At 48.6% G+C, this 26122-nt stretch overlaps 1 protein-coding gene and 1 long non-coding RNA gene across 3 annotated transcripts in view; one reads left to right on the forward strand and one right to left on the reverse strand.

Moving 5' to 3' along the window:
- Window positions 1–4057, forward strand: part of Ube2h (ubiquitin conjugating enzyme E2 H) — a 98550-nt gene extending 94493 nt beyond the window's left edge. For both annotated transcript variants that reach the window (XM_027391395.2, XM_027391394.2), the window contains one exon: window positions 67–4057. In XM_027391395.2, the coding sequence (XP_027247196.1) occupies window positions 67–191 (125 nt within the window). In that variant the 3' untranslated portion in view covers window positions 192–4057. The remainder of the gene's footprint in view (window positions 1–66) is intronic.
- Window positions 4058–6232: 2175 nt separating this feature from the next.
- On the reverse strand, window positions 6233–8726 carry LOC118238455. The gene is made up of 2 exons (XR_004772097.1): window positions 8566–8726; window positions 6233–6652 (listed from the first exon to the last, which is right to left on the reverse strand). It is a non-coding gene; the product is annotated as an uncharacterized LOC118238455 (long non-coding RNA).
- Between the last annotated feature and the right edge of the window lie 17396 nt (window positions 8727–26122).

A 26122-nucleotide genomic window follows, 5' to 3' on the forward strand; every position in this document is an offset into this window, starting at 1 on the left:
AGTTTGTACTTAGAAGTCACTGAACTCACACCTGTGTTTTTTTTCACTTGCCCTTCTCCCATACAGAGTACATCCAGAAATACGCAACGGAGGAGGCCCTGAAGGAGCAAGAAGAGGGCGCTGGCGACAGCTCATCGGAGAGCTCTATGTCTGACTTTTCAGAAGATGAGGCCCAGGACATGGAGTTGTAGTAGAAAAGCATCTGCTTTTCAGAAAGACTATTATTTCCTAACCATGAGAAGCAGACTATAATATTCATATTTAAACAAAGCAATTTTTTTTATTACTAAACAAGGTTTTTATGAATAATAGCATTGATATATATATATTATATATCACCCTTTAGATCTTGATTTCTTGGTCATTTCTCAACCTGAGGTGCATAGCATATTCCCACATTCCATTTTGGTAGCAATATGCGGTCCGAATGCATGCATTCATAAGTCCATTTGGCCAAGTCAGCCTGTGTGCTACTGAACTGTCAAGAAATTGCCGCTCTGATAGGTAAACACGAGTAAAACTAACAAGAAAAGGTTGCTTCTTTTTGTTGATGGTTCCAAAGAAAAAAACCAAATCTGCCAGCTCTTGGATGAAGATAGAGCAGTGCTTTTCCAGAGTGGAAGGGAAAGGTTGAGCGAAAAGGCGAGCTTTAGGAGCATGCGAAGCTAGCCATGTACACATGAGCTATCCCAAGCCCTCGTGGCCCTTTCTGAGGGGCGGTGTGAGACAGAGCCGAAGGAGAAGTAAGACTTAGAATCTTTTTTTTTTTTTTTTTTTTTTTTTTGGACTCAGATTTAAGTGCATTTTTCTAGGTAGATTTCTGCCCTCTGGGCTGCCAGACCTGCAGCCACATTGGTTTTGCTTTGGAGAACCTTTTGGAGTGTTTTCTGAACCCAGTTCTTTTTCTTGGGGTACAGCTTGTCATCAGAACTTTTTTGAGAGAACAGGACTGGAGGAGAAAGGTGGAGGATGCAATTACATCTATCTGATCCCAGCACTGGGCCCGTTGGAGACCACTGCCCTGGACTGAGCTGCAAAAACTGGAAGCAGTTTTTGTTTGATGTTTTTCTTTTCTTTTGTTCCTTTTTTTTTTTTTTTTTAATTTGTGTGAATTGAACTTAGGTTACTGATTTAATTTTACCTACCAAGAGACAGTCTCCTCCCTGGACAAGGCACTCGGTGGACCTTCAGGTGGAGGAAGACCTGCCTCGAGGCCTGAGCCCTGCACGATCCTTTGAACTCCAGTCTTAGTTTTCTCTCTGGCAGCTGCTCCTAGCAGCAGCCCGGTTGCCAACCGCTTCTGGGAGAGGGAAGTGTGGGTACCTGAGACCCAAAACATCCTAAATTTAAAGCGGGCAATACTGAATCAAATGGAAGTTGTTGTACCCAAAGTGATTTCAGGTGGGGAAGAACCACTTTGTTCTGTGACTGATGAGGGAGAAAGGGTGTGAACTGGGACTAGGCAGATTTCGGGGGAGGGGAGGGCCCTTCCTCCCTCTGTGGTAGCAGCAAGTCAGACAGCTGGAAGCCTGGCCTGCTGCTGCCCAGCGCCTGCTCAGTTATCTGCCACCCAGAGTGCCCAGCAGTTCCCATCTGACTCTGAGGGATTTGGAGACAGTTTAGACAGCAGCTCTGTATTCTTTTGCCGAAACCTGAACAGTAGAAGTAGCCAATCATAAGACCTTCTGAAGACATTTGAATGTCCCACTGGACTAACTTTTCTTTTCGACGTATTTAGTGTAGAAGTGCTGTATTCCACAGGGTTTAAGTCGGTGAGATTGGGAGATCTCTCTTTTTTAATTCAGAAAGCACAATCAGTCTTTCCTTTGAAAATCTATATAAAGTACAACTTTTAGCATGATTATTTTCCTAAATAAAAAGACAAATAATTACTTATTTTATGTTGATTACGGGCATGAAGCAAAAGGTTTTCTTTGGGGAAAATGCAGTCTGTGGGGCTGTGCTCGGTTCATTGTACTGTGCTCTCGGGCACCCTGCCTGTTGGAAGGTGGCTTCAGCTGTGTGGTGTAACGCTGTGTGGTGTAACGCTGTGCTTGCCTGGCACGCTGTCTTCTGTCTGGGGAAGGAGGCTCTCTGCTAGTCTCCCACCTTGCTTCCCTTGAGGGCTAGCAGTTTGCTCATGCTGTAACCTTTACTGTAGGTGCTACTTAGGGTAGGCTTGAAGTGCTGGGTGGTGATTTTGAGTTCAAACAATAAAAAATTGTATTTTTTCAATACTGTATAAAAATAGTATTCTAATTACCTTTCCAAAAAAAGGTCCTGATAATTGCTTTTGATCTTGTTGAAAAAAATACAAAGCAAAAAGTCCAACAAAGCATAAGAGTCAAGTTTAGGGACTGGGTGTGAGCAGCTACTGCTGACCCTTCCAGAACCCACATGGCTCCAATAAAGACATCACTCCCCGTGCAGAGCAGCAGCAGTGCGAGCTGACTGTGCAGAGAGGCCCATGGGGATCCAGCCTGGGGCTTGAGGCTGCAGGGAAGTCCGTCCAGCCGAATAGTGAAGGTTTTGCAGCACTGGGAGTTGATGACTGCCCCCCAAATCACTACCCTCAACTTCCTGGCTCCAGTTCTGATTCCATTCACATTGCTGCTCTCTGGGCCTTGACCCTGTTAGGAAACTGACTTTGCAAGCTTTGTGGCCCACCCTTGCCCCTTGGTGAGGTTGGGGCTACATGACCATACCAGACCCATAAGTGCAAAGGACCCCGAAATAAAGTCTGGCTGTGACTCTTGGGAACTCAGTTACCATAGAAAATAGATGAGCTCTGCAGCATGGCTGTTTGGGCACCGAAACCCTCTCTAGTTACCTGTGGGTGTCCCTCCTAACACCCAAGTTGACACCGAGCCCTTGCTTTGGAAGGGGTAGCAGTAAGTCAGAGCTGTTGCTGGCATTTACATCCTTTGTACCAACCAGTTTTGAGGTCCTACCTTGTGGTTTACCAGTGGGAGCCATTCTCTGCCCCCATTCAGATGACTCTTGCCAAACACCGACAAGCCAAGTGGCTGCTGCCTGGCAGCCCAAACCTGCCACGTTCCTGGAGCCAGTGAGCTGTGTTTTGTGATTGCCAACATAGACCCTGGCATTTGACATTTTTGTCAGCAGTCTCCACCCTTCTCTACTGTGCAGCTTCAACCAGCATTTCCTATTAATGAGAAAGTTCCCAGAAGTTGCCACATCTCTCCAGCACTAATATTTTTGTCCACTTCAAGCGCTGTTCTAATTGCCAACAGGCTGATCTAGGCTCCTGAGGGGTGCATCTTCTCAGAGGAACTGTGCCCTGGAAAGGGCTCCCCGAAGTTCTAGTTGGCCTTGACCTGATACTTGCATTTTCTAGGCCACCTTTTGGGGTGGCTAAGAATCATGACAGATCCGATGCCAGCCTAGTCTCTGGGTCAGGTTTCTGAGAGCTGGCATTGGGTTTTAGATGGCATGTGGCCCCTGTATGTTTTAGTGACTCAGAAAAGTAAAGCCATTTACAAAAGTTAGCAAAGAGTTTTTCTTTGTTTTGTTCACTTCTAATTGGGTCATAACCTTGCTGAGTGAAAAAATCAACTCATTTCTGATTGGGCACAAAGAACCAAATTTCTTTGGACTTCTGAATCTACGTTTATTTTCCTTTGGCCACTGAACACCTTGGCTAGCTCTTTAGGGATTGGATGAAGTGAAGGCCCATTGGGGTCATGGGTGTGCAGCTTTCCACCCACCTGAGGAATGGCCATGGCTCTTGGTTTAGCAGTTACTCGGCTGTGGGCGTGGGAAGAAATGGCCTTTAATTACTGATTGTATTTGGTACACGTTGTGTGATACTTGAAGAGATAAAAGGGACTTACCAGCCCTTAATTGAAATCTAAGCTTTTTACTGCTTTTCCCCTCCTCGCCCTGTCTCCTCTCTTCCATCGTCCTTGCATTGTGATGATCTAGTGGGCATGTCTGTCACCTGGACAAATGCCTCCTCTGACTATAACCTCTTAATAGTTGTGTATAATGAAAACTGTAAACTTTTTTAAATAAAATGTGTATATACCTTGGCAAATGGCTGAACTTGATCAATAGCTGCCCACACACACCCAACGAGACAGAGGGACAGGAATTGGTAGGGGGTGTGTGTCATGCTCAGGCCTGAACCAAAGGCCCTGCCCACTGACTGCTGGCTGGGGGGTGTGCCTCAGAGCTTTCCCTGCAAAGCCATCTCATGTGCAAGCCCTGTGTCCTAGGAGGGCTCGTTATTCGGAGTGTGCCTAAGACACCCGTGTCCTGCAGACTTAGCTGGTGAAGTGCTGTTAGTCCACTCCATGGTCAGTGCCTGGACAGGAAGGAGCCTCCTTTCATGTACCAAGTGCTGACCTTTCCCGTCTGGGGGCGCTAACACTGCCCTAGCCAGCCACCAGATGGCAGTGCTGTCCAGTCGTCTAAGCCCACTGAGCAATCAGAAGCCCTGAGACAAAGGCTTCCTCACATCAGATGTTTTGTTGTTTCCTGGGCATAGGGATACTGTCTCCAGGAGCCCACCTTCGTATTTGCCTGTCAGGGGGATTTAGCATAGGGAGTCAGGGGGACACACTACACTAGGAATAGTGTTCCTTGACTAAGGAAGGGCACACTCCAGATATGTCTTCCTCAGATGGAAACAAACCACAACAGTTGAGCAGGTAGTCCTCGTTGGTCACTTACCCAAAGGACTGGAAGTCCAGGGCTGTTGACTTATAGTCCCTTTAGGAGCTGGGCTACTCAATTCCAGCTTCCAAACACCTCAGGTCCTTTATTAATGAGTCTACTGACACTGACAAACCCATGCACACTGGAGCAATTCCATAACACCAAGATTTAGAGAGGCTGCTGTGGGATCCTCCACTTGGAAAACCATGACTTGAATACAGGTTTATTTAGACCCCAGAGGCTTTGGGAGTTCACAGCACCCATTTTTGAACTGGGGTGGGGGGACACTGGTCACAGTGCCAGGAGGAGTCCACCTAGATACCTGTCAACCCTGCACACCCTGAGCTACCCCCTGAGTGGCAATAGCTTGTCACTGCTTGCCTGAGGCACTGCCCCTTTTCCAGGAGGGGGGTGGGTTCTGAAGCACGTGATTCTAGAAAATTGTGGGCCCAGAAGTTGCACTTAGCGACTTGTCTCACTGAAGGCCAGCAGACCGCAGAGGCTGAGTGGCTGTAACATTGGCTCTTGGGGTGTCCTTCGTGCCAGAGAAGGAAGAGAAGGCTTAGGACCCAGATAACTCCTGGAGCCACCAAACAAGATGCCCATTGTGGCTGAAGCCTAGCCCCCAGAGCTTTAACCTCTGGGAAGGAAGGGAAGGTTATCTGACCCCTCCAGAACTTGAAGTTACCTCAAACGAGTGTACCTCAAGTTCAGGGCTGTTTGCCCTTCTTTGGTGATGGATGTTTTTAAACAATGGCACTTCCTGGTTTCCTAAGAACTCCTAGGGCTCAGAATGTGGCTCCCAAAAGCTTGTGTGAGGCCATAAGAAGTGGCAGGGACAAAGCTGCACCATGGAGTACCCTATTGTCATAACTCAGGACCTGATAGGTGTGGCAGATACATTATGGCCTTTGTAGGACCTGCCACCTTGGGCAACCAGTGTAGGGCAGACAGCCCCTCCTGTAGGCAGCCTGCCCTCTGTTTTTGTGAATGAAGACCTTGGGTACTCATTTGAAAAGGTGGAATGATGGGTCTTTTTTGTTGTTGGGTTCTTTTTTGTTGTTAGGGGTTTTTTTTGTTTTTGTTTTGAGACAGGGTTTCTCTGTGTATGCCTGGCTGTCCTAGAACTGGCTGTCCTAAAACTCAGAGTTTTGCCTGCCCTGTCTCTCTGCCTCTGCCTCCCAAAAGCTGGGGTTAAGGTGTGCACCACCAGCAGTGGAAAGCAAAATGATGCTTTTAAAGATGCCCTCTGGGGGCTGGAGAGATGACTGAGCGGTTAAGAGCACTGGCTGCTCCTCCAGAGGACCCAGGGTTCAATCCCAGAACCCTTAATGACAGCTCACGACTGTAACTCCACTTCCAGGGGATCAGATACCTTCACACCAATGCACATAAGTTAAGTGAAGTATTTTGAAAAATAAAAACAAATAGACCAAGAAGCTCTTCTGCAGATCTCAAGAGTTCTGTGCTGGTGGCTCTTGAATGCCTTCCTCTGGAGCAATGCTTCTCAACCTGTGGGTTGTGACCCTTTAGGGAGTCACTTAAGACCATGGGAAAACACAGATATTTACTTTTATGCTTCATAACAGTAGCGAAATCACAGTTACTAAGTAGCAATGAAAATAAGTTCATGATTGGGATCACCACAGCATTTTAAAGGGTTGCAGCAGTACGAAGGTTGAGGACCATGGCTCTAGAGACTCCTTGCTGGCCATAACTGAGAGAAACAGCGGTGCCATGCTGGATACTAGGGCTGCAGGCTTTGGGGGCCTATTGAGCTCATGCTGTTTCAAGTGTACAGTCTGTGGCCAGCACCCACTGGAGTCTCCTGCCATCCAGGACCCAATCAGATACATCCTGGCTGACCTGCCCAGGCGTCAGTTCCGTAGGCTTAGTCCAGATCTGAGAGTCAGGACTTCAACTCCAACACAGCCATTTCCACTGGTGGCAATGTCCCGGGTGTTTCTGAGGCCTTCAGTAGAGACAGAAAATAAAAATTCAACTGTAGGGGCAGGAGATGTAGCTTAGTGGTAGAATATCTGCCTATGTGTATGAGGCCCTGGTTCAACCTTTAGTACCAATAAATAAAAATTGACCGAGAACCCACTCTCTAGAGAAGAAATATAGAATGCCATCTCCATAAGTATACTAAAACTTTCTATTGCAGGTAGTGGTGGCACACACTTTTAATGCCAGCACTCAGGAAGCAGAGTCGGGCAGATCTCTAAGAGTTCGAGACCAGCCTGGTCTACAAGAGCTAGTTCCAGGACAGCCTCCAAAGCCACAGAGAAACCCTGTCTTGAAAAACCAAAACCAAACCAAAACAAACAAAAAAAACCTCTGTCTTGAAAAACCAAGACCCAAACCAAAACAAACAAAAGGTAACCCTAGCCCTTTGAAGGATGGGGGATATAACCCCTGAATGCTGGAATTAAAGGTATGTGCTACCATCGACCAGTTTAGGGTTACTTTTTTTAAAAGATTAAATTAGGGTTTTATTTAACTCAATAGTACCCATTTCGCTATATATTGATGCTATAAAGTTAATGAGTTATTTAATGTTGGTAATCAATGCTTAAATCCAGAGTGTTTCATATAGCATCTCTCATTATGTATGCTAAATTTTTCAGTGTTTAAAGGCCTGGTGGAGACCATGGCCAGTCTGTGACTAAGTGCTCAGAAGGCCGAAGAGTGTGAGTTGAAAGCCAGCTTGGCCAATCCTGTTTCCAAACAAGTTTTTTTAGGGGCCTGGAGAGATGGATGACTCAGTGATTGAGAGTACTGGTTGCTCTTTCAGATGACCTGAGTTCTGCGCCACAGCCATTTGTCTCTGCAGTTCCTGGGGGTCTGCTGCCACCTTCCAACCTCTGCTTGCACCGGGCACACAAATGATGCGCATACATACATACATACATGCAGGCAAAAACACTCATGCATAAAATAAAATGACTCGGTAGTTTTTGTTGTTTATTTTTCAAGACAGGGTTTCTCTGTGTAGGCTTGGTTGTGTGGAGTTCTCACTGTAGACCAGGCTGGCCTTGAACTCACAGATGTCTGCCTGCCTCTGCCTCCCAGTTTTGTTAAGTGTTTTACCAGAACACAGTGATTTGGCAGAGAAATGTACAGTGCTTGTTTTAAGATACAACTTATTAAAATTTTATACCATGAAAAACAACGCAGTGTTTTCCCAGAAAGAGCACGGGGGGGGGGGTAGCATGGGGGATTTATACTCAGTGCCTGCATGTGCCTCCCACCCACCCACTGTTGGACAGAGACACAGTCCTGGAAGCTTTTGCTTGCTGCAGGGGGTTTTCTGTATAGAAAACAAATCCCATGCCTTTAATCCCAGCACTTGGAGGCAGATCTCTGAGTCTGAGGACAGCCTTATGTACAGAGCTAGTTCCGAGACAGCCAGAGCTGTTACACAGAGAAACCCTGTCTCAAAAAACAGAAAAGAAAAGAAAGGAAGGGAGGAGACGGGCGTTGGTGGCTCATGCAAGAGCGAGTGTCAGGACAGCCTCCAAGGCCACTGAGAAACCCTGTCTCGAAAAACCAACCAACCAACAAACCAACAAACAAAACAAAAGGGAAGGAGGGAGGGAAAGGAAGGAAGGAAAGAAGGAAGAGGAAGAAAGAAAGAAGAAAAGAAAGGGAGAGAAGAGAAGAGAGAGGAGGGGAGGGGAGGGCAAAAGGGGAAGAGAGGAGGAGGGAGGTGAGGAAAGAGAAGAGGAGAAGAGGAGGAGAGGGGAGGGGAGGGGAGAAGAGGAGAGGGGAAGAAGAGAAAAGAGAAGAGAAAATCCCAGATCCCAGGAGCAGCTTCCTTTGGTGATATGGAAGCAGCAGAGGGACCGGAAGCTCGCGGGGTGGGGGGCTTTGGAACCCCACCTGGCGTCCCTGTGGCAGGTGCAGACTGGCAGCACCTCTGTCCCCTGGCCAGGGAGGGAGGTGACTTCCAGGATCCGAGGACACAAGGGCCGGCCCGGCTGGAGAGTCTGCAGACCAGCCCGGCTCCGGCGGCGCGTGAGCCCCTGAGCTGCAGAGGCGCCTCCTGCTCGGCGCCGAGTCCCTCCTCGTCTTGGCCGCCAGGGGGCGCGCGGGGCTCATTCTGTCACTGCTCCGCGCGGACCTGACTGGTGACAGGCAGCGACAGTCTCTGCGGTCCCTCTGCACGCAGGACCCCAGCCAGCAAGCTGCCAGCCCCGCAGAACCAGAGGACCAAGGCCTGAGCACGACTGAGATCGTGACCCCAGCTACTTTGCGCCCTGTAGGGAGACCCACAGGGCTGGGAACTGAGACCTCTGACCCTATCGCTGTCAAAAGCCTGGGATGCCAACACCATGGCATCCTGAGGTCTGACAGCCAGAGCCAGGCCTTAGGAGAGCCCCTGAACCCCGAACCGAACCGCAGTGACAGTGAAGTCTGAAGTGAGTATTAGGGTCTCATCTTTCTGCCTACCGATCTGCCACCCAAGCTTTTCACTTTTATTTATTCGGAAGGTCATCTCAAGGTCCAAGACAGATGTTGGAACTCCAGAAGTCACATCTCGGGTTTCAGGTTGTCGGATAAAGGGAATAATAATAATAATAATAATAATAATAATAATAATAATAATAATAAGAAGAAGAAGAAGAAGAAGAAGAAGAAGAAGAAGAAGGTGCTTGTTGCCAATAAGAGTGTTCTTGAAAGCCTTGACTTCCCACCACATCCCCTAAAACAACCTGAGCCACATGTCCACCCCGCTTCTCCATGTCACCGTCCTCTTGAATAAAATTGGTGTCTACAAGGCAGCATGTGGACCTTCTGGTTTTGGTATGTGATCCAGCAGGTCAGCTTTATTTTACTTATTTATTTTTTAATTGCCCATGGGGGTGAGAAAAGATGGTTCAGTGCTTAAAACACTTACCTTGCAGAGGACCCTGGTCCAATTCCCAGTACCCACAGAGTGGCAGCCCATAGCCATGTGTGACTTAAGCTCCAGGAGACCCAGTACTCTCTTGTGACTTCCATAGGCTCCTGCATGCATACATACACACACTTGGGGATAATAATGCATAGTATAACATCATATACATAAACACATATCACATCAGCTGGTGAAGACAGCTGTTGCCAAGCATGAGGACCTGAGAAGGAGAGAACCAACTCTGGCAAGTTTGTCTTCAGACTTCACCATTAACAAAAAAGTAACAGCCAGCCATGGTGGTGCATGACTTTAGCCACAGCACTCAGGAGGCAGAGGCAGGTGGGTCTCTGAGTTCGAGGGCAGCCTGGTCTACAGAGTGAGTTCTAGGACCGCCAGGGCTGTCTCAAAAAACATTTTTTTTAGTCCTGATTTTAAGTAAAAGTATTAGGATCTTCATTTGGACAATTAGAGTCCTTATACACGGGAGTGCGATAGTAAGGAGCCAAAGAGGAAGCTGTGTTTTAGCAGACAGTGCCCAAGCAAAGACACCTGGACTGAAGGCAATCATTGCAAGACACGCCTGAGGGAGGTGGCCTTTGCACTGTGTGGAGGCAGCAGGACCTCATTTGAGCTGGCAGGCCCTAACAAGCACAGAACCCTGAGGTCAGGGCACTAGCTCAGCATTGCTGCCAGCTGTGTGACTGGGGTGCAGAAAGCCAGTATGTCTGTGTTTCAGGGCCTGGAAAGGAGTGTGTGGCTCAGGACAGCAAGTTTCCCTGGCAGCAATTCACTTACACCAAGCCCTGGAATGATGGCGACTTAGGATGTGTTGTTCAGCCTGCCTGGCATCTGTTCCCCCCTCTGTGAGGACACAATGCCATTTGCTCCACTCTCCCTGCCTGCCATGTGGATCCTCGGGGTTCCCTCCCTCAACCCCACCAGCAGGTTTTCTACTCTGAGTTCAGAGAAGGGCCATGCCTGGGGAAAGAGAAGAGCCATTGCCCCAGGTTGGCAGAGGCCAAGAACAGCCTGCCTGAAAGCTGCCCCAGCCTTTGCCCCGGGTGGAAAGCAGAAGTTTCTTTGCCCTCCAGCCAGGTTCCCATAGCTTCCTGTCCTTTGCAGCCCACATTCCTGAGGACCAGACCAGTTGATTTTTTCCGGGGTAACTGAATGGTACTGTTATGAATCACAGAGGTGAAGGACCTCACCCTGAGCCTGATGACCCGAGTTTAATCCCTGGGATCCCTGGTGGAAGGAGAGGAACCAACTCCTGAAAGTTGACCTCTGACCGCCACACACACACGCGCACACACACACACACCCTGAATGGATATACAAACTTAAATATAAAGGAGTGTGGGGTCTTGCAAAGCCTATATTCTTCAAGGTACATATTAGAATTCACAAATTGACAAGAGCCCGGTGAGAAAGGCTGTAAGATGATTGCACCTAGACACAGTAGCACATGGCTGTAGTGAGGAAGCTGAGACAGGGGGATTGTTAGTTTTATCAGAGCCAGTCTGGGCTACAAGCAAAACTTTGTCTCAAAACAAAACAACAAGAAAGACTTTGTTCTATGTAGCCCTGAACTTGTTATGTAGACCAGGCTGACTTTGAACTCACAGAGATCCAAATGCTTCTCTCTCCCAAGTACTGGGATTAAAGAAGTGTGATACCCAGGCAGATCTCTGTGAGTTAGAGACCAGCCTGGTCTACAGAGTGAGTTCCAGGGCAGCCATGACTGTTACACAAAGAAACTCCGGTCTTGAAAAAGTAAAGCAAAGCAAAACAAAACAAAACAAAAAACCCACTCATACACAAGAAGTGTGTCACCACACCAAGCTTCAAAAAGACATTTCCAAAATTACAGATAAAGCTGGAGATGTAACTCCACATTAGAGTATTTGCCTAGGAAATGTTCAGCCCTGGGTTCAGACTCAGCCCTGAAATAAACACATGAATAACTGCAGTTAAGGCTGTGGTCCTGGCTTAGTGGTAGCTTACTCAACTGGCATGTATAAGGAAGGCCCTAGGTTTTATTCCCAGCACAAAGAAAGATGGGAAATGAAGGAAGAAAGAGGAATCTACACCAAAACTTGGCTCCATGGAATGATTAATAAAAATAACAAACCTCTAGCCAGACTACCATGCAAAAAGAACTCAAGGAAGGAGAGTGGCCAGGGGTGGGGTACAAAGCTGGACAGATGGCTCAGTGCTTAAGACCACTTGCTCTTCCAGAGAACCCTAGTTTGATTGCCAGCACCCACATGGTGGCTCACAGCCATCTATAACTCTAACTCCAGGGGCTCTGCTTCCCTCTTCTGACCTCTAGGTGCAGCTGCACACAGGTGCGCTTGAGCATACACACACACACACACACACACACACACACACACACACACACACACCAAAAAACAAAACAACAACAACAACAACAAAAAACCACAACACAACCAAAGCAATTTGTTTTCTTATTTTGAGAGACAGTGTTTCTTTTTCTCTGTGTAGCCCTGGCTGTCCTGGAACTTTCTCTGTGGACCAGGCTGGCCTCAAACTCAGATACACCAGCCTCTTTGTCCTGAGTGCTGAGATTAAAGGCATGCACCATAAGCACCCAGAAACCAAGGCAGTTTATAAAAGAAAGCACTTACTTTGACTTACAGTTCCGAGTGTTAGCCCATGATGGCAGAGTGGAGGATACATTTTTTTTTAAGATTTATTTATTTATTATGTATACAACATTTTGCTCCCATATATATCTGCACACCAGAAGAGGGCACCAGATCTCATAACAGATGGTTGTGAGACACCATGTGGTTGCTGGGAATTGAACTCAGGACCTCTGGAAGAGCAGTCGGTGCTCTTAATCGCTGAGCCATCTCTACAGCCCCCATGGAGGATACATCTTAACCTACCACCACGAGGCAGAGAGAGAGAGAGAAAGAGAGCACTGAGACTGCTGAGTGGTGGGCGCCGTTTGTTTGTTTTGTTTTTAAGACAGGTTTTCTCTGTGTAGCCCTGGCTGTCCTAGCTCTGTAGGATAGAGCCTGGGTGGTGGTGGTGCACACCTTTAGTCCCAGCACTCTGGAGGCAGAGGCAGGCAGATCTCTGTGAGTTGGAGACCAGCCTGGTCTACAAGAGCTAGTTCCAGGACAGCCTCCAAAGCCACAGAGAAACCTTACCCTATCTCAAAAAATAGATAGATAGATATTTAGATATTTAGATAGATAGATAGATAGATAGATAGATAGATAGATAAAAATAATGGGTCTCCTGGGTAAATGGTAAAACAAAATTTTGATAGTCAAATGTAATTTTTCTAAATGCAAACCTGGTAGCTTTATTTGCTGAAATGTTTAGTGTTTAGTGGCTTAGCAACGGTTCTGCATTTCTGATAATGAGTTTTAGGTATTTGTCCAAAGGTCTTAAGCCGAAAATGAAACTCAGTGTTGAAATACATTTGATACTTATTTATAAATAGTGTGTGTGTGTGTATTATATTGCACAGAATAAATAGAAAACAGGATAAAAAAACCCTACACAATCAGTTTAATAGGTGCAGAGAACACATCTACACTTAGGATAAAGCACTCTACACTGGAGAGATGGCTCAGCTGTTAAGAGCAATTGCTGCTCTGCCAGAGGATCTAAGCTCCGTTCCCAGAACCCACATAGGACAGCTCACAACTACCTGTAACTCAAGCTCTAGGGGGTCCAATATCATAGTCTGTCTCCACAGGGACCTGCTCATATGGTACACTCACTCACATACACAATAATAATAATGATAGTAAATAAAGATAAAATTTTAAAACACACACACACACACAATATGCAACCAGTAGTAGAAAGGAAATTTCTCAACTCAGGAAAGGTCATCACTGAAGAACTCATAGCTCACGCCTTTCAGGATATCTGCTCTTATCACTCTCTCTTTTTTTTTTAAGATTTATTTATTTATTTATTTATTTATTTATTATGTGTGTGCTAGAAGAGGGCACCAGATCACATTACAGATGGTTGTGAGCCACCATGTGGTTGCCGGGAATTGAACTCAGGACCTCTGAAAGAACATCAGTGCTCTTAACCTCTGAGCCATCTCTCCAGCGCCATGCTCTTACCAGTCTTATTTAACATTTTGCTAGGCCAGGAATTTAGCTCTACATAAAAGACATTCAAATTGGAAAAGATAAAAGTATTTTAGGCTATGGAGTACATTTCTTAAGAGTCATCATAAATCTAGGGGCTGGAGAGATGGCTCAGAGGTTAAGAGCACTGGCTGCTCTTCCAGAGGTCCTCAGTTCAATTCCAAGCAACCACATGGTGGCTCACAACCACCTTGAATGAGATCTGGTGCCCTCTTCTGGTGTGGAGGAATACATGCAGACATAAAGCTGTATACATAATAAATCCTTTAAACATTATTATAAATCTCAAAAAGATCCTCAGACTCATGTTGCTCAAGGGTTACTACATGTCTTATGAGTCTAAGGGAATTGCTGTTTTATTAGTAAAGGTCAAAAAAATGAAGAGTCTGAAAGAAGGCCAGAAATGGAGGGGCACACAAAACAGCCGGCATGGCTAGAAAGTGCAGCTGAGAAGCAATGGGGTCTCCTCGCCTGCTGCATCCACACACCCCTGCAGTCCCTGATAGCATTCCATCCCACCAAAGCCTGCATGGGGCTGAGCTCAGCTGACTAAGTGCCAAATGTGACACTACACACAGTCAAACGTGTTCTGTGTTGCTACTCTCCAGGCAAATGTTGGTCAAAACCACAAAGAGAGCTCACTATACACACCCTGGGGTGCTGTCATCAAAACTTAGGAAAAGCCAAGTGTGGTACACACACCTTTAACCCCAGCACTCAGGAGGCAGAGGCAAATGGATCTTGGTGAGTTCTAGACCACCCAGGGCTACATAGTGAGACTGTAACAAAAGGGGTTTCAGGGTGAAAGAAGGAATATTTGTAGAAGGGAATGGGAAAAGTTGAGCAATTCCTCGAGATTTAATTTTGTTTTTCATTTTTCGAGACAGGATTTCTCTGTATTCTCTGTATTGCTTTGGAGGTTGTCCTGCCTCTGCCTCCCGAGTGCTGGGATTAAAGGCTTGTGCCACCAACACCCTGCTTTAATTATATATGTGTGTGTGTGTGTGTGTGTGTGTGTGTGTGTGTGTGTGTGTGTGTGTTTTGCCTGCGTGTATGTCTGTGCATCATGTCTGTGTCTGGTGCCCATGGAGGCCAGAAGAGGACATCAGTTCTCCTGGAACTGGAGTGGCTGATGGTGTAAGCTGCCATGTGAGTGCCGGGAATCAAACCTGGGTCCTTTGGAAGAGTAGCCAGTACTCTTAACTTCTGAGCCATCTCTCAAGCCCCTTCCTCAAGATTTTTTTGGGTGGTTTTTGTTTGTTTGTGTCGTTTTATTTTGTTTTGTTTGAGACAGGTTCTCATTGTGTAGTTCTGACTGGCCTGGAACTCACTATGTAAACCTTGTGGGCTTGAACTCACAGAAATTCACCTGCCTCTACTTAATACTTTTAATCGACAGTTACTCAATTTTCTGGGTGTGGTAGTGCCTGCCTATAGTGTCAGCACTCAGGAGGGTGAAGCAGGAGGACCATGAGTTTGAGAATAGCCTGGGCTACCTCGGGAGGCCCTGTCTCAAATATGCTAACAAAGGACAGGTGGGAGGGCTCAGCAGTGGAAGCTTGTCAAGTATGATGACCTGAGTTCGATCCCTGGGACCCACATGGTAGAAGGAGAGACTGACCACAGCAAGTTGCCCTCTGACCTCCATACACCATGGTATGTACACATGTGCCCACACACCACACGCACAGACACAAATGACTAAGTAAATAAGCAAACGAACGTTAAATTTAAAAGTTTTAAAGAAGAGTGAAAACAGATAATATAGTAATTACACTTTTCAGCAGATGCCCCAAAAAACCGCAAAGAAAGATTCACATGGATGCCTATGCAATGGCGTTCACAGCAACCTTGTTCATGATAGCTAAGGTGGACACAGTTCAGGCGTGGGCCAACAGGGGAGTGGACAGAGGAGACCGGTCGACAGTGTGCTGTGTGTGTGCGCCCCTGCACGCACAATGACTTAACCTAAGAGAAAATGGAATCCTGCTCCATGCTGCAATGTGGCTGAATCCTGAAAGCATGTCAGAGAACGAAACCAGACACCAGAGCACAGATACTACACAATCTCATTGTCACCGGGACCCTAGGAGAGGCGAACACCGAGACAGGGAATGAGTGGTGGCTCCCGGGTGAGGGCTTGCCGGGACGGAGAGTGACAGGTACAGAGTCTGAAATGATTTACTTCTGCAAATGACAAAGGGGATGGTGCTGTAGCACTCCAAGTACACTGAACGCTACTGACTGTCCCGTCATCTCCATCTCAGTACTTAGAAGTTCAAAGCCTGGATTGGCTACACAGTGGCATTCAGAATGTGACCCTGTCTAGAAAAAAAGAAGAAAAGACAAAAATGACAAAATACATATATTATATGTATTTAAAGCCGGGATGGGTGGGTGGGTGGAGGAGAAAGAAAAAGAAAAAAGAAACATAAAAAAGGCCGCAGGACATGGTGGTAAAAACCTTTAATCCCACTGAGCATCAGGACCAGAATAGGAAGTGAATATATGACACCAAGATCTGAAACCTGAATGCGCCTGAAGTGAGGTCAGAGACGGCCAGGCTGGGTCCCAGGCCATCTTGTGCAGGGCAAGGGGTTGGAGGCTATTCTGTGGGCAGACAGCCCTGTAGGGCTGCAGGGTGCAGGAGAAGATGGCCTTGGCTTGGACCAGGTAAAGACCAGGAAGAGAGTGATGCGGGGGAGTCTAAGGGCTTGTAAACTGGAAAGGCCAGGTGACAAGGGACAAAGGAAAGGTGCCTCTGTCACAGAGTGTATAGGTCAAGGCAGGTTTGGCCTGGTGAAGCCTGTGATACTCTGGAGTGAAGATGCCTTAAGGGACCTAATTAGCAGCCCAGGAGGGCAGCTGGTCACCCTCAGGGGTCAAATGCTCAGATCCCCTGAGTGACTCTGCAGCAGCCTTGGCTGTGGGAGTAGGGGAGGAGTTAGAAAAGGGTGCTCTTGCTGGCTGTTGACACACAAGGGACAGGCTGGACCCTTCACAGAGGTCACCCCTCACTGGCCACAGGGCCTCCGGACTGGCTGAATGAAGCATCCCTCTCCCACGTCCTCCGTTCCTGCTTAATTCTCAGAGACTTGGTTTTGCTAGGCCTAGCTCCCTGGCCCGGCCACTGATGAGGGACCTTTTGGGCAAACTGTGCCCTCACCTGGATCCAGAGCCCTGTCAGCCCTATGACCCATCTGCTTGTCACACAGCTATGAACTGCCTCTGTCAGAGTCTCACGTCTCTGGCTGACATTGCTCGGCAGCCTCAAGGACTAGGCAGCAAGGTGGACCAGGGCCAGCCAGCTGCAGCAGGTTGTGTCTTCACTTCTGGAGACATGGTGACAGGAGATTGAAACTCTAGGCCCTCGTGAAAACTTTAACCAGAGAAGATCACCCTGCTCGTCCGCCCCCAAAACCCTGTCATAGTCTTCTTTTTGTAGCTATAACAGCATACCTGGACCTCGGTGAGTTCTATAAATAATAGATATGTGTTTATAAATTACATGTGTATGTGTGTGCACACACAACTTATAGAAGTTGTTCTCTCCTTCCACCATGTGGGTCCCTGGGATTGAACTCAGGTCATCAGGCTTAGCTGCAAGCACCTTTTCCCACTGAGCCATCTTGCCAACCCCAGAAGGTCTGTTTTAAATCATAGTTCTGGAGGCTTGAAGTACAAGATCCTGCAGCGGAATCTGATGAAGGCCTCGTGGCAGAAACACTGAGGGACAGCCAGCCTGTGGGAGGAGCCAAGCACGCCAGGCCTCACTTCACAACAATCTGCTTCCCAGGCCTGAAGATAATTAATCCCTGTAAATAACCCAATTGCCTTCCAATGAGCCCCCCTCTCAGCAATCAGATTTAAGTCTGTGGGGCTGGGGTGCATTTGCCATGCCTGCCATGCATGAGGTCTTGGGTTTGTTTAATTTCTACCACCACGAGAATAATAATTATAGTGTGCAATTCAGAGCAATAAACTACACTCCAGCTACCACAGACCACCATAGCTGGCAACACTGGGTGCTGACTCTGCGTGGAGCAAACAGGGCTATACTTCTACTTAAGAGGCATGGTCTTTCTAAGGTCACCAGCTCAGTGGCAGCTAGCCTGGTCCCACTGCCTCTGAGGAACTGGCTCGTCCCTGCTGCCTTTAGTAACCCACTTTCTCAGTGTCTCAGGCTGCCCTCCACCCAGAATTTCCCCTCCACCCTGGCCTCCCCATTCCCCCACCGGTGGCCTAATTCTTTAGCATATTTTTCTCCAGTGTGCTATGTGGTCATGGAAGGATGCCTTATCTGTCTGGGGAGAATTACAGGAAAAAACATGTCTTGGTACCTAAGAGAGACTGCAGGAAATAGGCCCAGCCTGGAGCTCCAGGGACATCAGAAAGCTGCTGCGAGAATAGGAAATATGAGGTGTGTGCAGGGAGAGCTGCCTGCAGTCCCAGGCCTGATATTTATTTCAGGTACTGGAGTGAAGCCCCTGCCATCTTTCCCAGAATCCTCTCTTCTTCCAGGCCTGCTTAGTTAGGAGGCCCCTAGAGTCTCACCTCAGAGAGAGCTTCACAATGGACCTGATCTCTCCCAGCTAGGAGCCGGAAGCCCAGGCCTGAAGGCCCTTTCTTGTCAGTGAACAAGTCTCGAGAGGCCTCCGGGTTCTTCTCCTCACATTTCTGGTCCAGGAACCTCTGGAATAGGTGATCATGTGAACAGCTATTGCTCAGAGTTAAATGAAGCCCCCATCTCCATTTCTGTTCATTTTTAGGGCCAGGGGTGGCCCCACCATTGTAGAGTGAAGTCTGGGGCCATGAGTATCTGGGTTCAGATTACCACCCCACTCTGGAAACAGGGCACAGGGCCAGCAGGATCGGTGGCCATAACTAATTCATGTGCCCACAGTAGCCAAGTGACCATCTCAGCCTCCCCAACTGGGCCCCCAAGAAGGTCCTAGAGGCTTGAGGAGCCTGGAGTTGGCCCAAAGCCCACAGTCACCTCTGGCCACAGCAACAATCTGGAATAAATACAACCAGCCCAGGGATTGGGAGCCCAGACCAGGGAAGAGTCAGGGCCAGAGAGAACTCTGCCCAGTGCTTTCCTGAGCTATGAACCCTGTCTTCCGGACATCCCAGGCTCATCTGTGCCCAGATGCCTCCCTGGGCTCTGATACGACCTCACATTTGAATTTCACTTTTGCAAGGGAAATGACCAGTGTTCTGGCCCCTGCCTCCATCCTGGACAGTGTTCTTGTTTATCCCACAGTGTCGATCCTCTCTGTTCCCCTCAAGATGAGGCGGAGGCTCCCTGTCCTTAAGTACAGACCTTTCCTGGGCTGGGCCTCAGTTTCCTCACAGGGCTCACTGATGCCTTTGAGTTTGTTGGTCTGTCTGCCTATACATGGCCTTGCTGCTAACAGGGCAAAGTTCATACATGGTAACCCAAAGGCATCGAGGGCGCACTGCTCCCACTGCCCCATGTCACTTGCCACTCACACACGTTCTGGAGTGAAGCAAGGCCAGGCAGAACTCCCCGCAGGTCAGAGGCCTGGTTCTTTCCATCAGGCTCATGTGCTGCCCCATGAATAATTTGCGACCCGCTGACAGGGCAGTCATCCACATCTCTCTTCTCGGCTTTCTGGAACTTCAACTCTGACTCTATCGGCTTCTGAGTGCTGCGGCCCACATTCCTGCAAGCTGGGGTGAAGATGATGAAAATGTTTACTCAGTGGCTTCCTCTGCTGGAAGGGTGCACACTCAGTTAAGAGCCCTGTCCCTTAGAGAGGTCTCCTCCCACTCAGAACACCTGTGTCATCCTGATGACAGTCTCATTCTCAAAATCACTCATTAGGGTGTGACCCAAATACAGACAGGAAGTACACACACACGCACGCACGCACGCACGCACGCACGCACACACACACACACACACACACACACACACACTCGCACTGCAAGAGCACCTACAATAAACTCATTTGGTGCTGATGAGATGGCTCATTAGGTAAAGGCACTTTCTACCAAGCCTGACTGCCAGGGTGTTGTCCTTGGAAGGAGAGAACTGACTCCTGTGAGTTGTCCTCTGACCCCCACAAGTGTGCCCTGGCACCTGCCCGCACACTCCCCCACTGACGAACATAAATGAAGGTAATTTTTAAAAATTAAGTGATACCCAAGAACAGCAAGTTGTCTCTTCACCTAACCCTTGCTCTCTTCTGGGACCCGTTTCCTTTTCTGAGACAGAGGATTGTTACTTAGCCCAGGCTGGTCCGTCTTGTGCTCCTCCTGCCTCAGCCTTCGGAGTACTCAGGTGTGTGGTACAGCTCCTGGCTAAGACTCCAGAAACAACCAGGGCAGTACAACCCTCCTCTAACCTCCCAAAGGAAATTTGCGCATCCCAAGACAGAGACTCTGATTGGGCCCTGGTTACCTTCCAGTGTAGACACCACACGCTCCACAGTTTGGCTCCCAAGCTCAATCAAGGTTTTTGGCCTTGATTGCAGAATAGGGCTATAGGCATGAATCATCTAAAATACTTGAATTACTGCTTTCTTTCTTTCTTCTTTTTCTTGGGGGGGGGACTTTTGAGACAGCGTTTCTCTGTGTAGCCCTGGCTGTCCTGGAACTGGCTCTGTAGACCAGGCTGGTCTTGAACTCACAGAGATCCGCCTGCCTCTGCTTCCCAAGTGTTAGGATTAAAGGTGTGCGCCACCACCCCTGGCTGAATTGCTGCTTTCTAATGTCTTTAGAACGAGAAGCTGGGGCTGTAGCTCAACGGTAAGAATGCTTGCTCGGCATGCATGAGGCCTTGGATTCAATCTCCAACAACAACAACAACAACAACAACAACAACAACAACAACAACACACACACACACACACACACACACACACCTTCAGAAAGAGGTCTGACGATCCCCCAAGGAAGTAGCTGAGGAAGCTATAACACAGCAGTAACAGAGAGCTCCCCATGCCTGCATTGTTTTCTTTTTTCTTAATTTTATTTATTTATTTGGGGTTATTTGAGATAGGGTTTCTCTGTGGCTTTGGAGCTGTCCTGTAGATCAGGCTGGTCTCGAACTCACAGAGATCTGCCTGCCGAGTGCTGAGATTAAAGGCATGCGCCACCACCGCCTGGACTTTTTTCTTGTTTTTATTTTTTATTTTTTTTTTTTAGATTTTACTTTATGTATATGGACGTTTAGCCTACATGTATGTAAGTGTGCCGTATGCACATAGTGCCCTGTCCAAAGATGCCAGGAGAGGGTATTGCATCCACAGGAACTGAAGTTACAGATGGTTGTGAGCTGCTGTGTGGGTGCTGGGAATCAAACCCCTGTCCTCTGGAAGGACAGCCAGTGCTCTTAACTGCTGAGCCATCTCTCCAGCCTCCCAGGTTGGTTTCTAAATACTCTTTGTCACTAAAAGGATCCAGGACTTCTTGGAGCAATGGTTGATTCCCAGACCCAGGACGAGAAGGTGCAAATAAGGACAACCCTTGGAAAACTAAGGGTGTTCCGAGAGACATCTGACTGGGCTCTACCAGAGAGGGGTTAGCATCTGAACAGACAAGGAAATTAACAACGGAGGAAATGAGAGTTCACTGCATAACCCAGGCCGTGGGTCTATACTGCTGTACATAAACAAATTAGGGCTGGGAGTGTCATTGGGTGATAGAGTGCTTGCTTAGTGTGCCTGAGGCCCTAGGCACTGCAAAAATAAATAAAAGCACAAACAAACCGAAGGTTCCATGAAAAGCAGTGTATTTCCGTAATCTCAAAATGTATATCATTATCAAAGGGGTCAAGGGTCACTTCACCCTCAAGAAACCCAGCAGATCAAGGTGATCTTGTCCATCAGGTGGCAAGTGAAATTGCACATGTCCTGATAGGGTGCCATGAGACCCCAGCAGATTTTGGTAACAGTCCCATGGAAGATGCCAGTCGGAGTTATGTAATAATGAGCATCTGATGATGAAAAGGTATGTCAGACAAACTCAAACCCAGGGCCGACCTGCACAATAACAAGCCTATAGGTTTCCAATATGTCAGGGCCAGTGAGATGGCTCTACAGGGAAAGGATCTTGTTGAGAAGTCCAATGATCCGAGTTCAAGCCCCACAACCCACTTAAAAGAAGGGGCGACCTGACTCCCACAGATTGGCCTCTGACCTCTGCACACATACTATGTGTATAGAGCAGGCTCACCATTGTTGCACCAAATGGAATGGGAAGGGTTAATGAGTCCTCCACAAAGCCTGTGCTGAGCACTTCATCCCCAGTCGACCGCGCTAAGAGTTGGGACCACTGAGAGGTGGTTATACTGTGCCCCACAAATGTCAATGAAGAAAGGGTTTCAAGTGACACGTCCTGTGTGAGCATTTGCTCTTCTGCCTTCCACCATGGGGCTCTTCTAGAGGCAGGTCAGCCCTCCTCAGCTTTGGGTTTGAGCCTCCAAAACTGGGAGTAGTAAATCTGTAGCTTAAACATTACCCAGGCTCAGGGACTGGAGAGATTACTCAGAAGTTAAGAGCAACGACTGCTCTTTCAGAGGACCTGGGTTCAATTCCCAGCACCCACACGACAGCTCACGACTGTCTGTAACTCCAAGATCTGACACCCTCACACAGACATACATGCAGGCAAAACACCAACGCACATAAAACAAAAGTAAGTTACCCGGGCTCAAGTATTCAGTTATAGTAGCACAAAACAGACCAAGACAGTCTCCCAAAGAGCAATCCAGGTAGGAGCCACAGCTTGCTGCCAGACACCCTCCACTGAAGAACTCTTTGCTGAAAATGGAAGCAGTAACCTGTATGAGAAGTGTATGTGTGGCTGTTTTCCCCAATCCTCCATCCTGCAGATCTGAAACTGGAAGATAAAGGAGAAGACCAGCTATGCCATTACCCTCCCCAAGAGGACAGAGCTGAGGTCACAAGGTCACCATGCAAGGGTGCTGTTCTGGGGATACAAGGAAATAGAAGGGTGGAAGAGTGTGCAGGTGGCCCAGCTGTGCTGCAAGGGTGCTATCGACTGTGAGCTGGCCACCGCAAAGGGTGATGGGTGGAGAAGCAGCTTTGGCATTTTTGGGGGGAGGAGGTTTGAGACAGGGTTTCTCTGTGTGGCCCTGACTGTCCTGAAACTCACTCTGTAGACCAGGCTGGCCTTGAACTCAGAGAGATGCCCATGCCCCTGCCTCTGCCTCCTTCGTGCTGGGATTGAGAAGCAGGTTGGAGGTCTTTTCATGAGTAGCTTTGAGGCTCTCTGGAGACTGGTACCAATGTTTGACTTCAGCTGGCTAAAACAATAACAAAATGAACATGGAGTGAAGAGTGGAGATTTTTATTCTTGGCTGAGGTGTGATCTGGAAACACAATTCAATGTCTAGACCTTCTGGGGACCAGGAAAGCTTAGAGTAAGGGGAGGGGAATAACTAAGTTAGGGGAGAGCTTGCCTGGCCTGCACGAGGCCCTGGCCTTGGCCTTTGGACCACATAAGAAGACTGGGCATGCCGGGGGGCATTGGTGGCACACACTTTTAATACCAGCACTCTGTGAGTTTGAGGCCAGCATGGTCTACAGAGTGACTTCCAGGACAGCCTCCAAAACAATACAGAGAAAATCTGTATTGGAACCCCCCCCTCCCAAAAAAAAAGGAAGACTGAGCATGGTGGTTCATACCTATAGTCGCAGCAATAGGGAAGTAGAGGCAGGAGGATCAGGAGTGTAAGTCATCTTGCACTACAGAGTGAGTTTGAGGCTAGCCTGGGCTACAGCAAACCCTGTTTCAAAAGAAAAATGAGGCAGGCTAATGGAAGGTAGAATGTTCACTTACTTTCTGGGAATGGGGTGATTTTCTAGAAACTTGGAGAGCACTGTCTACTCTCTTTTACGGTTCTTTCAGGTCTTTGTCTCTGCAGCTGTCAACTGGCACAGCGTTGGGGAACTGCTTCTTGTAACATGGCAGTAGGATCATGATGAGGTTACCTGTCAGTCACTCTGGCTGCCATCTGAGAGTCAGCGAATTTCAGCTTTGGGGCATCCTGTCTCGGAAGATGAACAAGATTAGAGTAGGATGGAACTTCAGCTAGATCACCCAGACTGTGCAGTCAGAGAGAGTAGCCCACCAAGACACCACTGAAGCACCTGTTGGGGTACACAATCATCTACACTGTCACACACACACACACACACACACACACACACACACACACACACACACACTCCTGATGCCAGATGTGGTGTTTGTCACACACGAAGTTAAGTAAAGTATAATTTGATTCAGTGCTGCCTGGACATAGTGACAGATCCACAGGCTAAGACCTCAGTCCCCACTGGACTATCTGTATTTCAGACACGAATCACAAGTTCCACGTTGCTGAGTGTACTTCTGACCTGTGAGTTAAGGCTCCTATACCAGCCCCAAGGATTTGATCATTTGAGCTAGAATGGCTCCCAGGACTCAACGAACCCTGGATTCATGACTGGTTTGCTGTCAAGGAAAGAGATGAATGGCCAGAGGGAGAGACGGCAGGGCAAGTACCAGGGAAGGAGATTGGAGATTCCATGTTTTCTCCAGGCACAGTCTCCTCAGCTTGGACACCTGTTCCGCATCCTGGAAGGAAGGCAGGCCTTCAAGCCCTGTTCACAAGCTTTTCATGGGTTTAGTCCCCGCTTTTTATTTATTTATTTGTTTTTCATTGTTTTTTGGTTTTCATTGTTGTTTTTCAAGACAGGGCTTCTCTGTGTAACAGTCCTGGCTGTCCTGGAACGAGCTCTGTAGACCAGATTGGTCTGGAACTCACTTGAGATCTGCCTGCTTCTTTCAAGTGCTGGGACTAAAGGCGTGCGCTTTTAAAAGCCTCCAGCTTTCTAAAGCTCTGTAAATGAGGCCAAACACTCACCTGTCTGGATCACTTAGGCAACCTCTGGAAGTTGATGGCTTCAACGCAGAGCCACTGAAGGCAGCAGAGAGGTGGAGCCAGATATGGGGAGGTAGTCAGATGAGGGAGGGCAGAGCACCCTCTTGCTCTGGGGACAAGGGGACGGGGTGGGGGGGCAGGGGGTGGAGCTCTTCCAAACCACAAGGCCCCTGAAAGTTGCAGGCAGCACCCCACGTTCTCACCCCTCAGTGCTCAGCGAGGGGAGGGGAGGTTGTGCATGCGTTCCAGGTGAGCTGGTCTAGGTGACCCTGAGGGAGGAGGAGGAGGTGGGGCCAGTCAGCCCCAAGACCTGATGGTGACAGTGGAGAAGGTGTGGGGCCAGAGCAGGGGCCAGAGCAGGGCCAGAGCAGGGACTTCAGTCCGGAGAGCCTCTGAGACTCAGTTCCTTCATGAGAGGTGGGAATAGTGCCCCGCACTGAGGTGGAGAAGCCTTGGTCCCCAGTGTAAGGACCCGGTGCACGCGCAGAGATGGAAGATCCGCACCCTGCCTAGCGGTCCTGATGCTAGCCGCCGCACACCGGCCTGGGCTGTGCTGAGGGGCGCAGGCAAAGAGAGAAGATGGGGGTTGGGGGTCCCCTCCCAGCTCCTGATGACAGCTCCACGCCCTCTGCTTTGGGGGACAGGTGGAGAGGGAGGGACCCAGCTGCACCTGGAGGAGACAAGCCCGTCTCGGAGCTCGTTCCCAGACTCTTGCCAACTTCAAAAGCAATTCCCTTTATTGTTGGCGCCTTTGGCTGGAACAGTGGATGACTAAATTAACGTTGGGAGCAGGTGGGCACAGTTAATGCCTGCGCGAACCTTCATGCTCTCTCCATGGTAAACAAAGATAACCTGGGCGCGCGGCAGGCAGGCGGTTCCAGGCTGCCCCTGGGCCTCATACCCATACCCCTCACGCTTCTCTTGGTATCCACCCTTCCCCAGCTCAGGGTGGATACCAAGATGGAAACCTGGCTGGCTCACCTGCCCCACCGTGCAGACTCGGTGTGGATCCTTCCCGCCACCCTCTCTGCGCCTCCCCCACTGCCCTACCACAGGAAGTCCTGTGTAATGCAATTGCTGTGATTATCTTGCGCCTCCTGGGGCCTCCAGGCCTGGCTGGCTCCGCAACCTCCACACCCGCTGCTTTTACTTCTTGAGGACTGGAGCGGCTCGCTGCAGCTGGCTCTCCCAGCTGACTGGGCAGCTGGATGCCCCCTCCACCAAATGTCACTCATTCCTATAAGGAAGGACCCTGTCCTGGAAGAGGTCCAGGTGGGGTGCCTCATGGTACCCCAGACATTAAGATTCCAATGGCTGCCAGCAATAAGATTGCCAGTCTCTGCTGGGTGGTGGATGAAAGCGCACGCCTTTACTTTAGTCCCCGCACTTGGGAGACAGAAGCAGGAAGATCTCTGTAAGTTCGAGGCCAACCTGGTCTACAGAGTGCGTTCCAGGACAGCCAGGGCTACACAG

Source organism: Cricetulus griseus (genome assembly GCF_003668045.3).
Source record: "Cricetulus griseus strain 17A/GY chromosome 1 unlocalized genomic scaffold, alternate assembly CriGri-PICRH-1.0 chr1_0, whole genome shotgun sequence".
Lineage (NCBI taxonomy): Eukaryota > Metazoa > Chordata > Mammalia > Rodentia > Cricetidae > Cricetulus > Cricetulus griseus.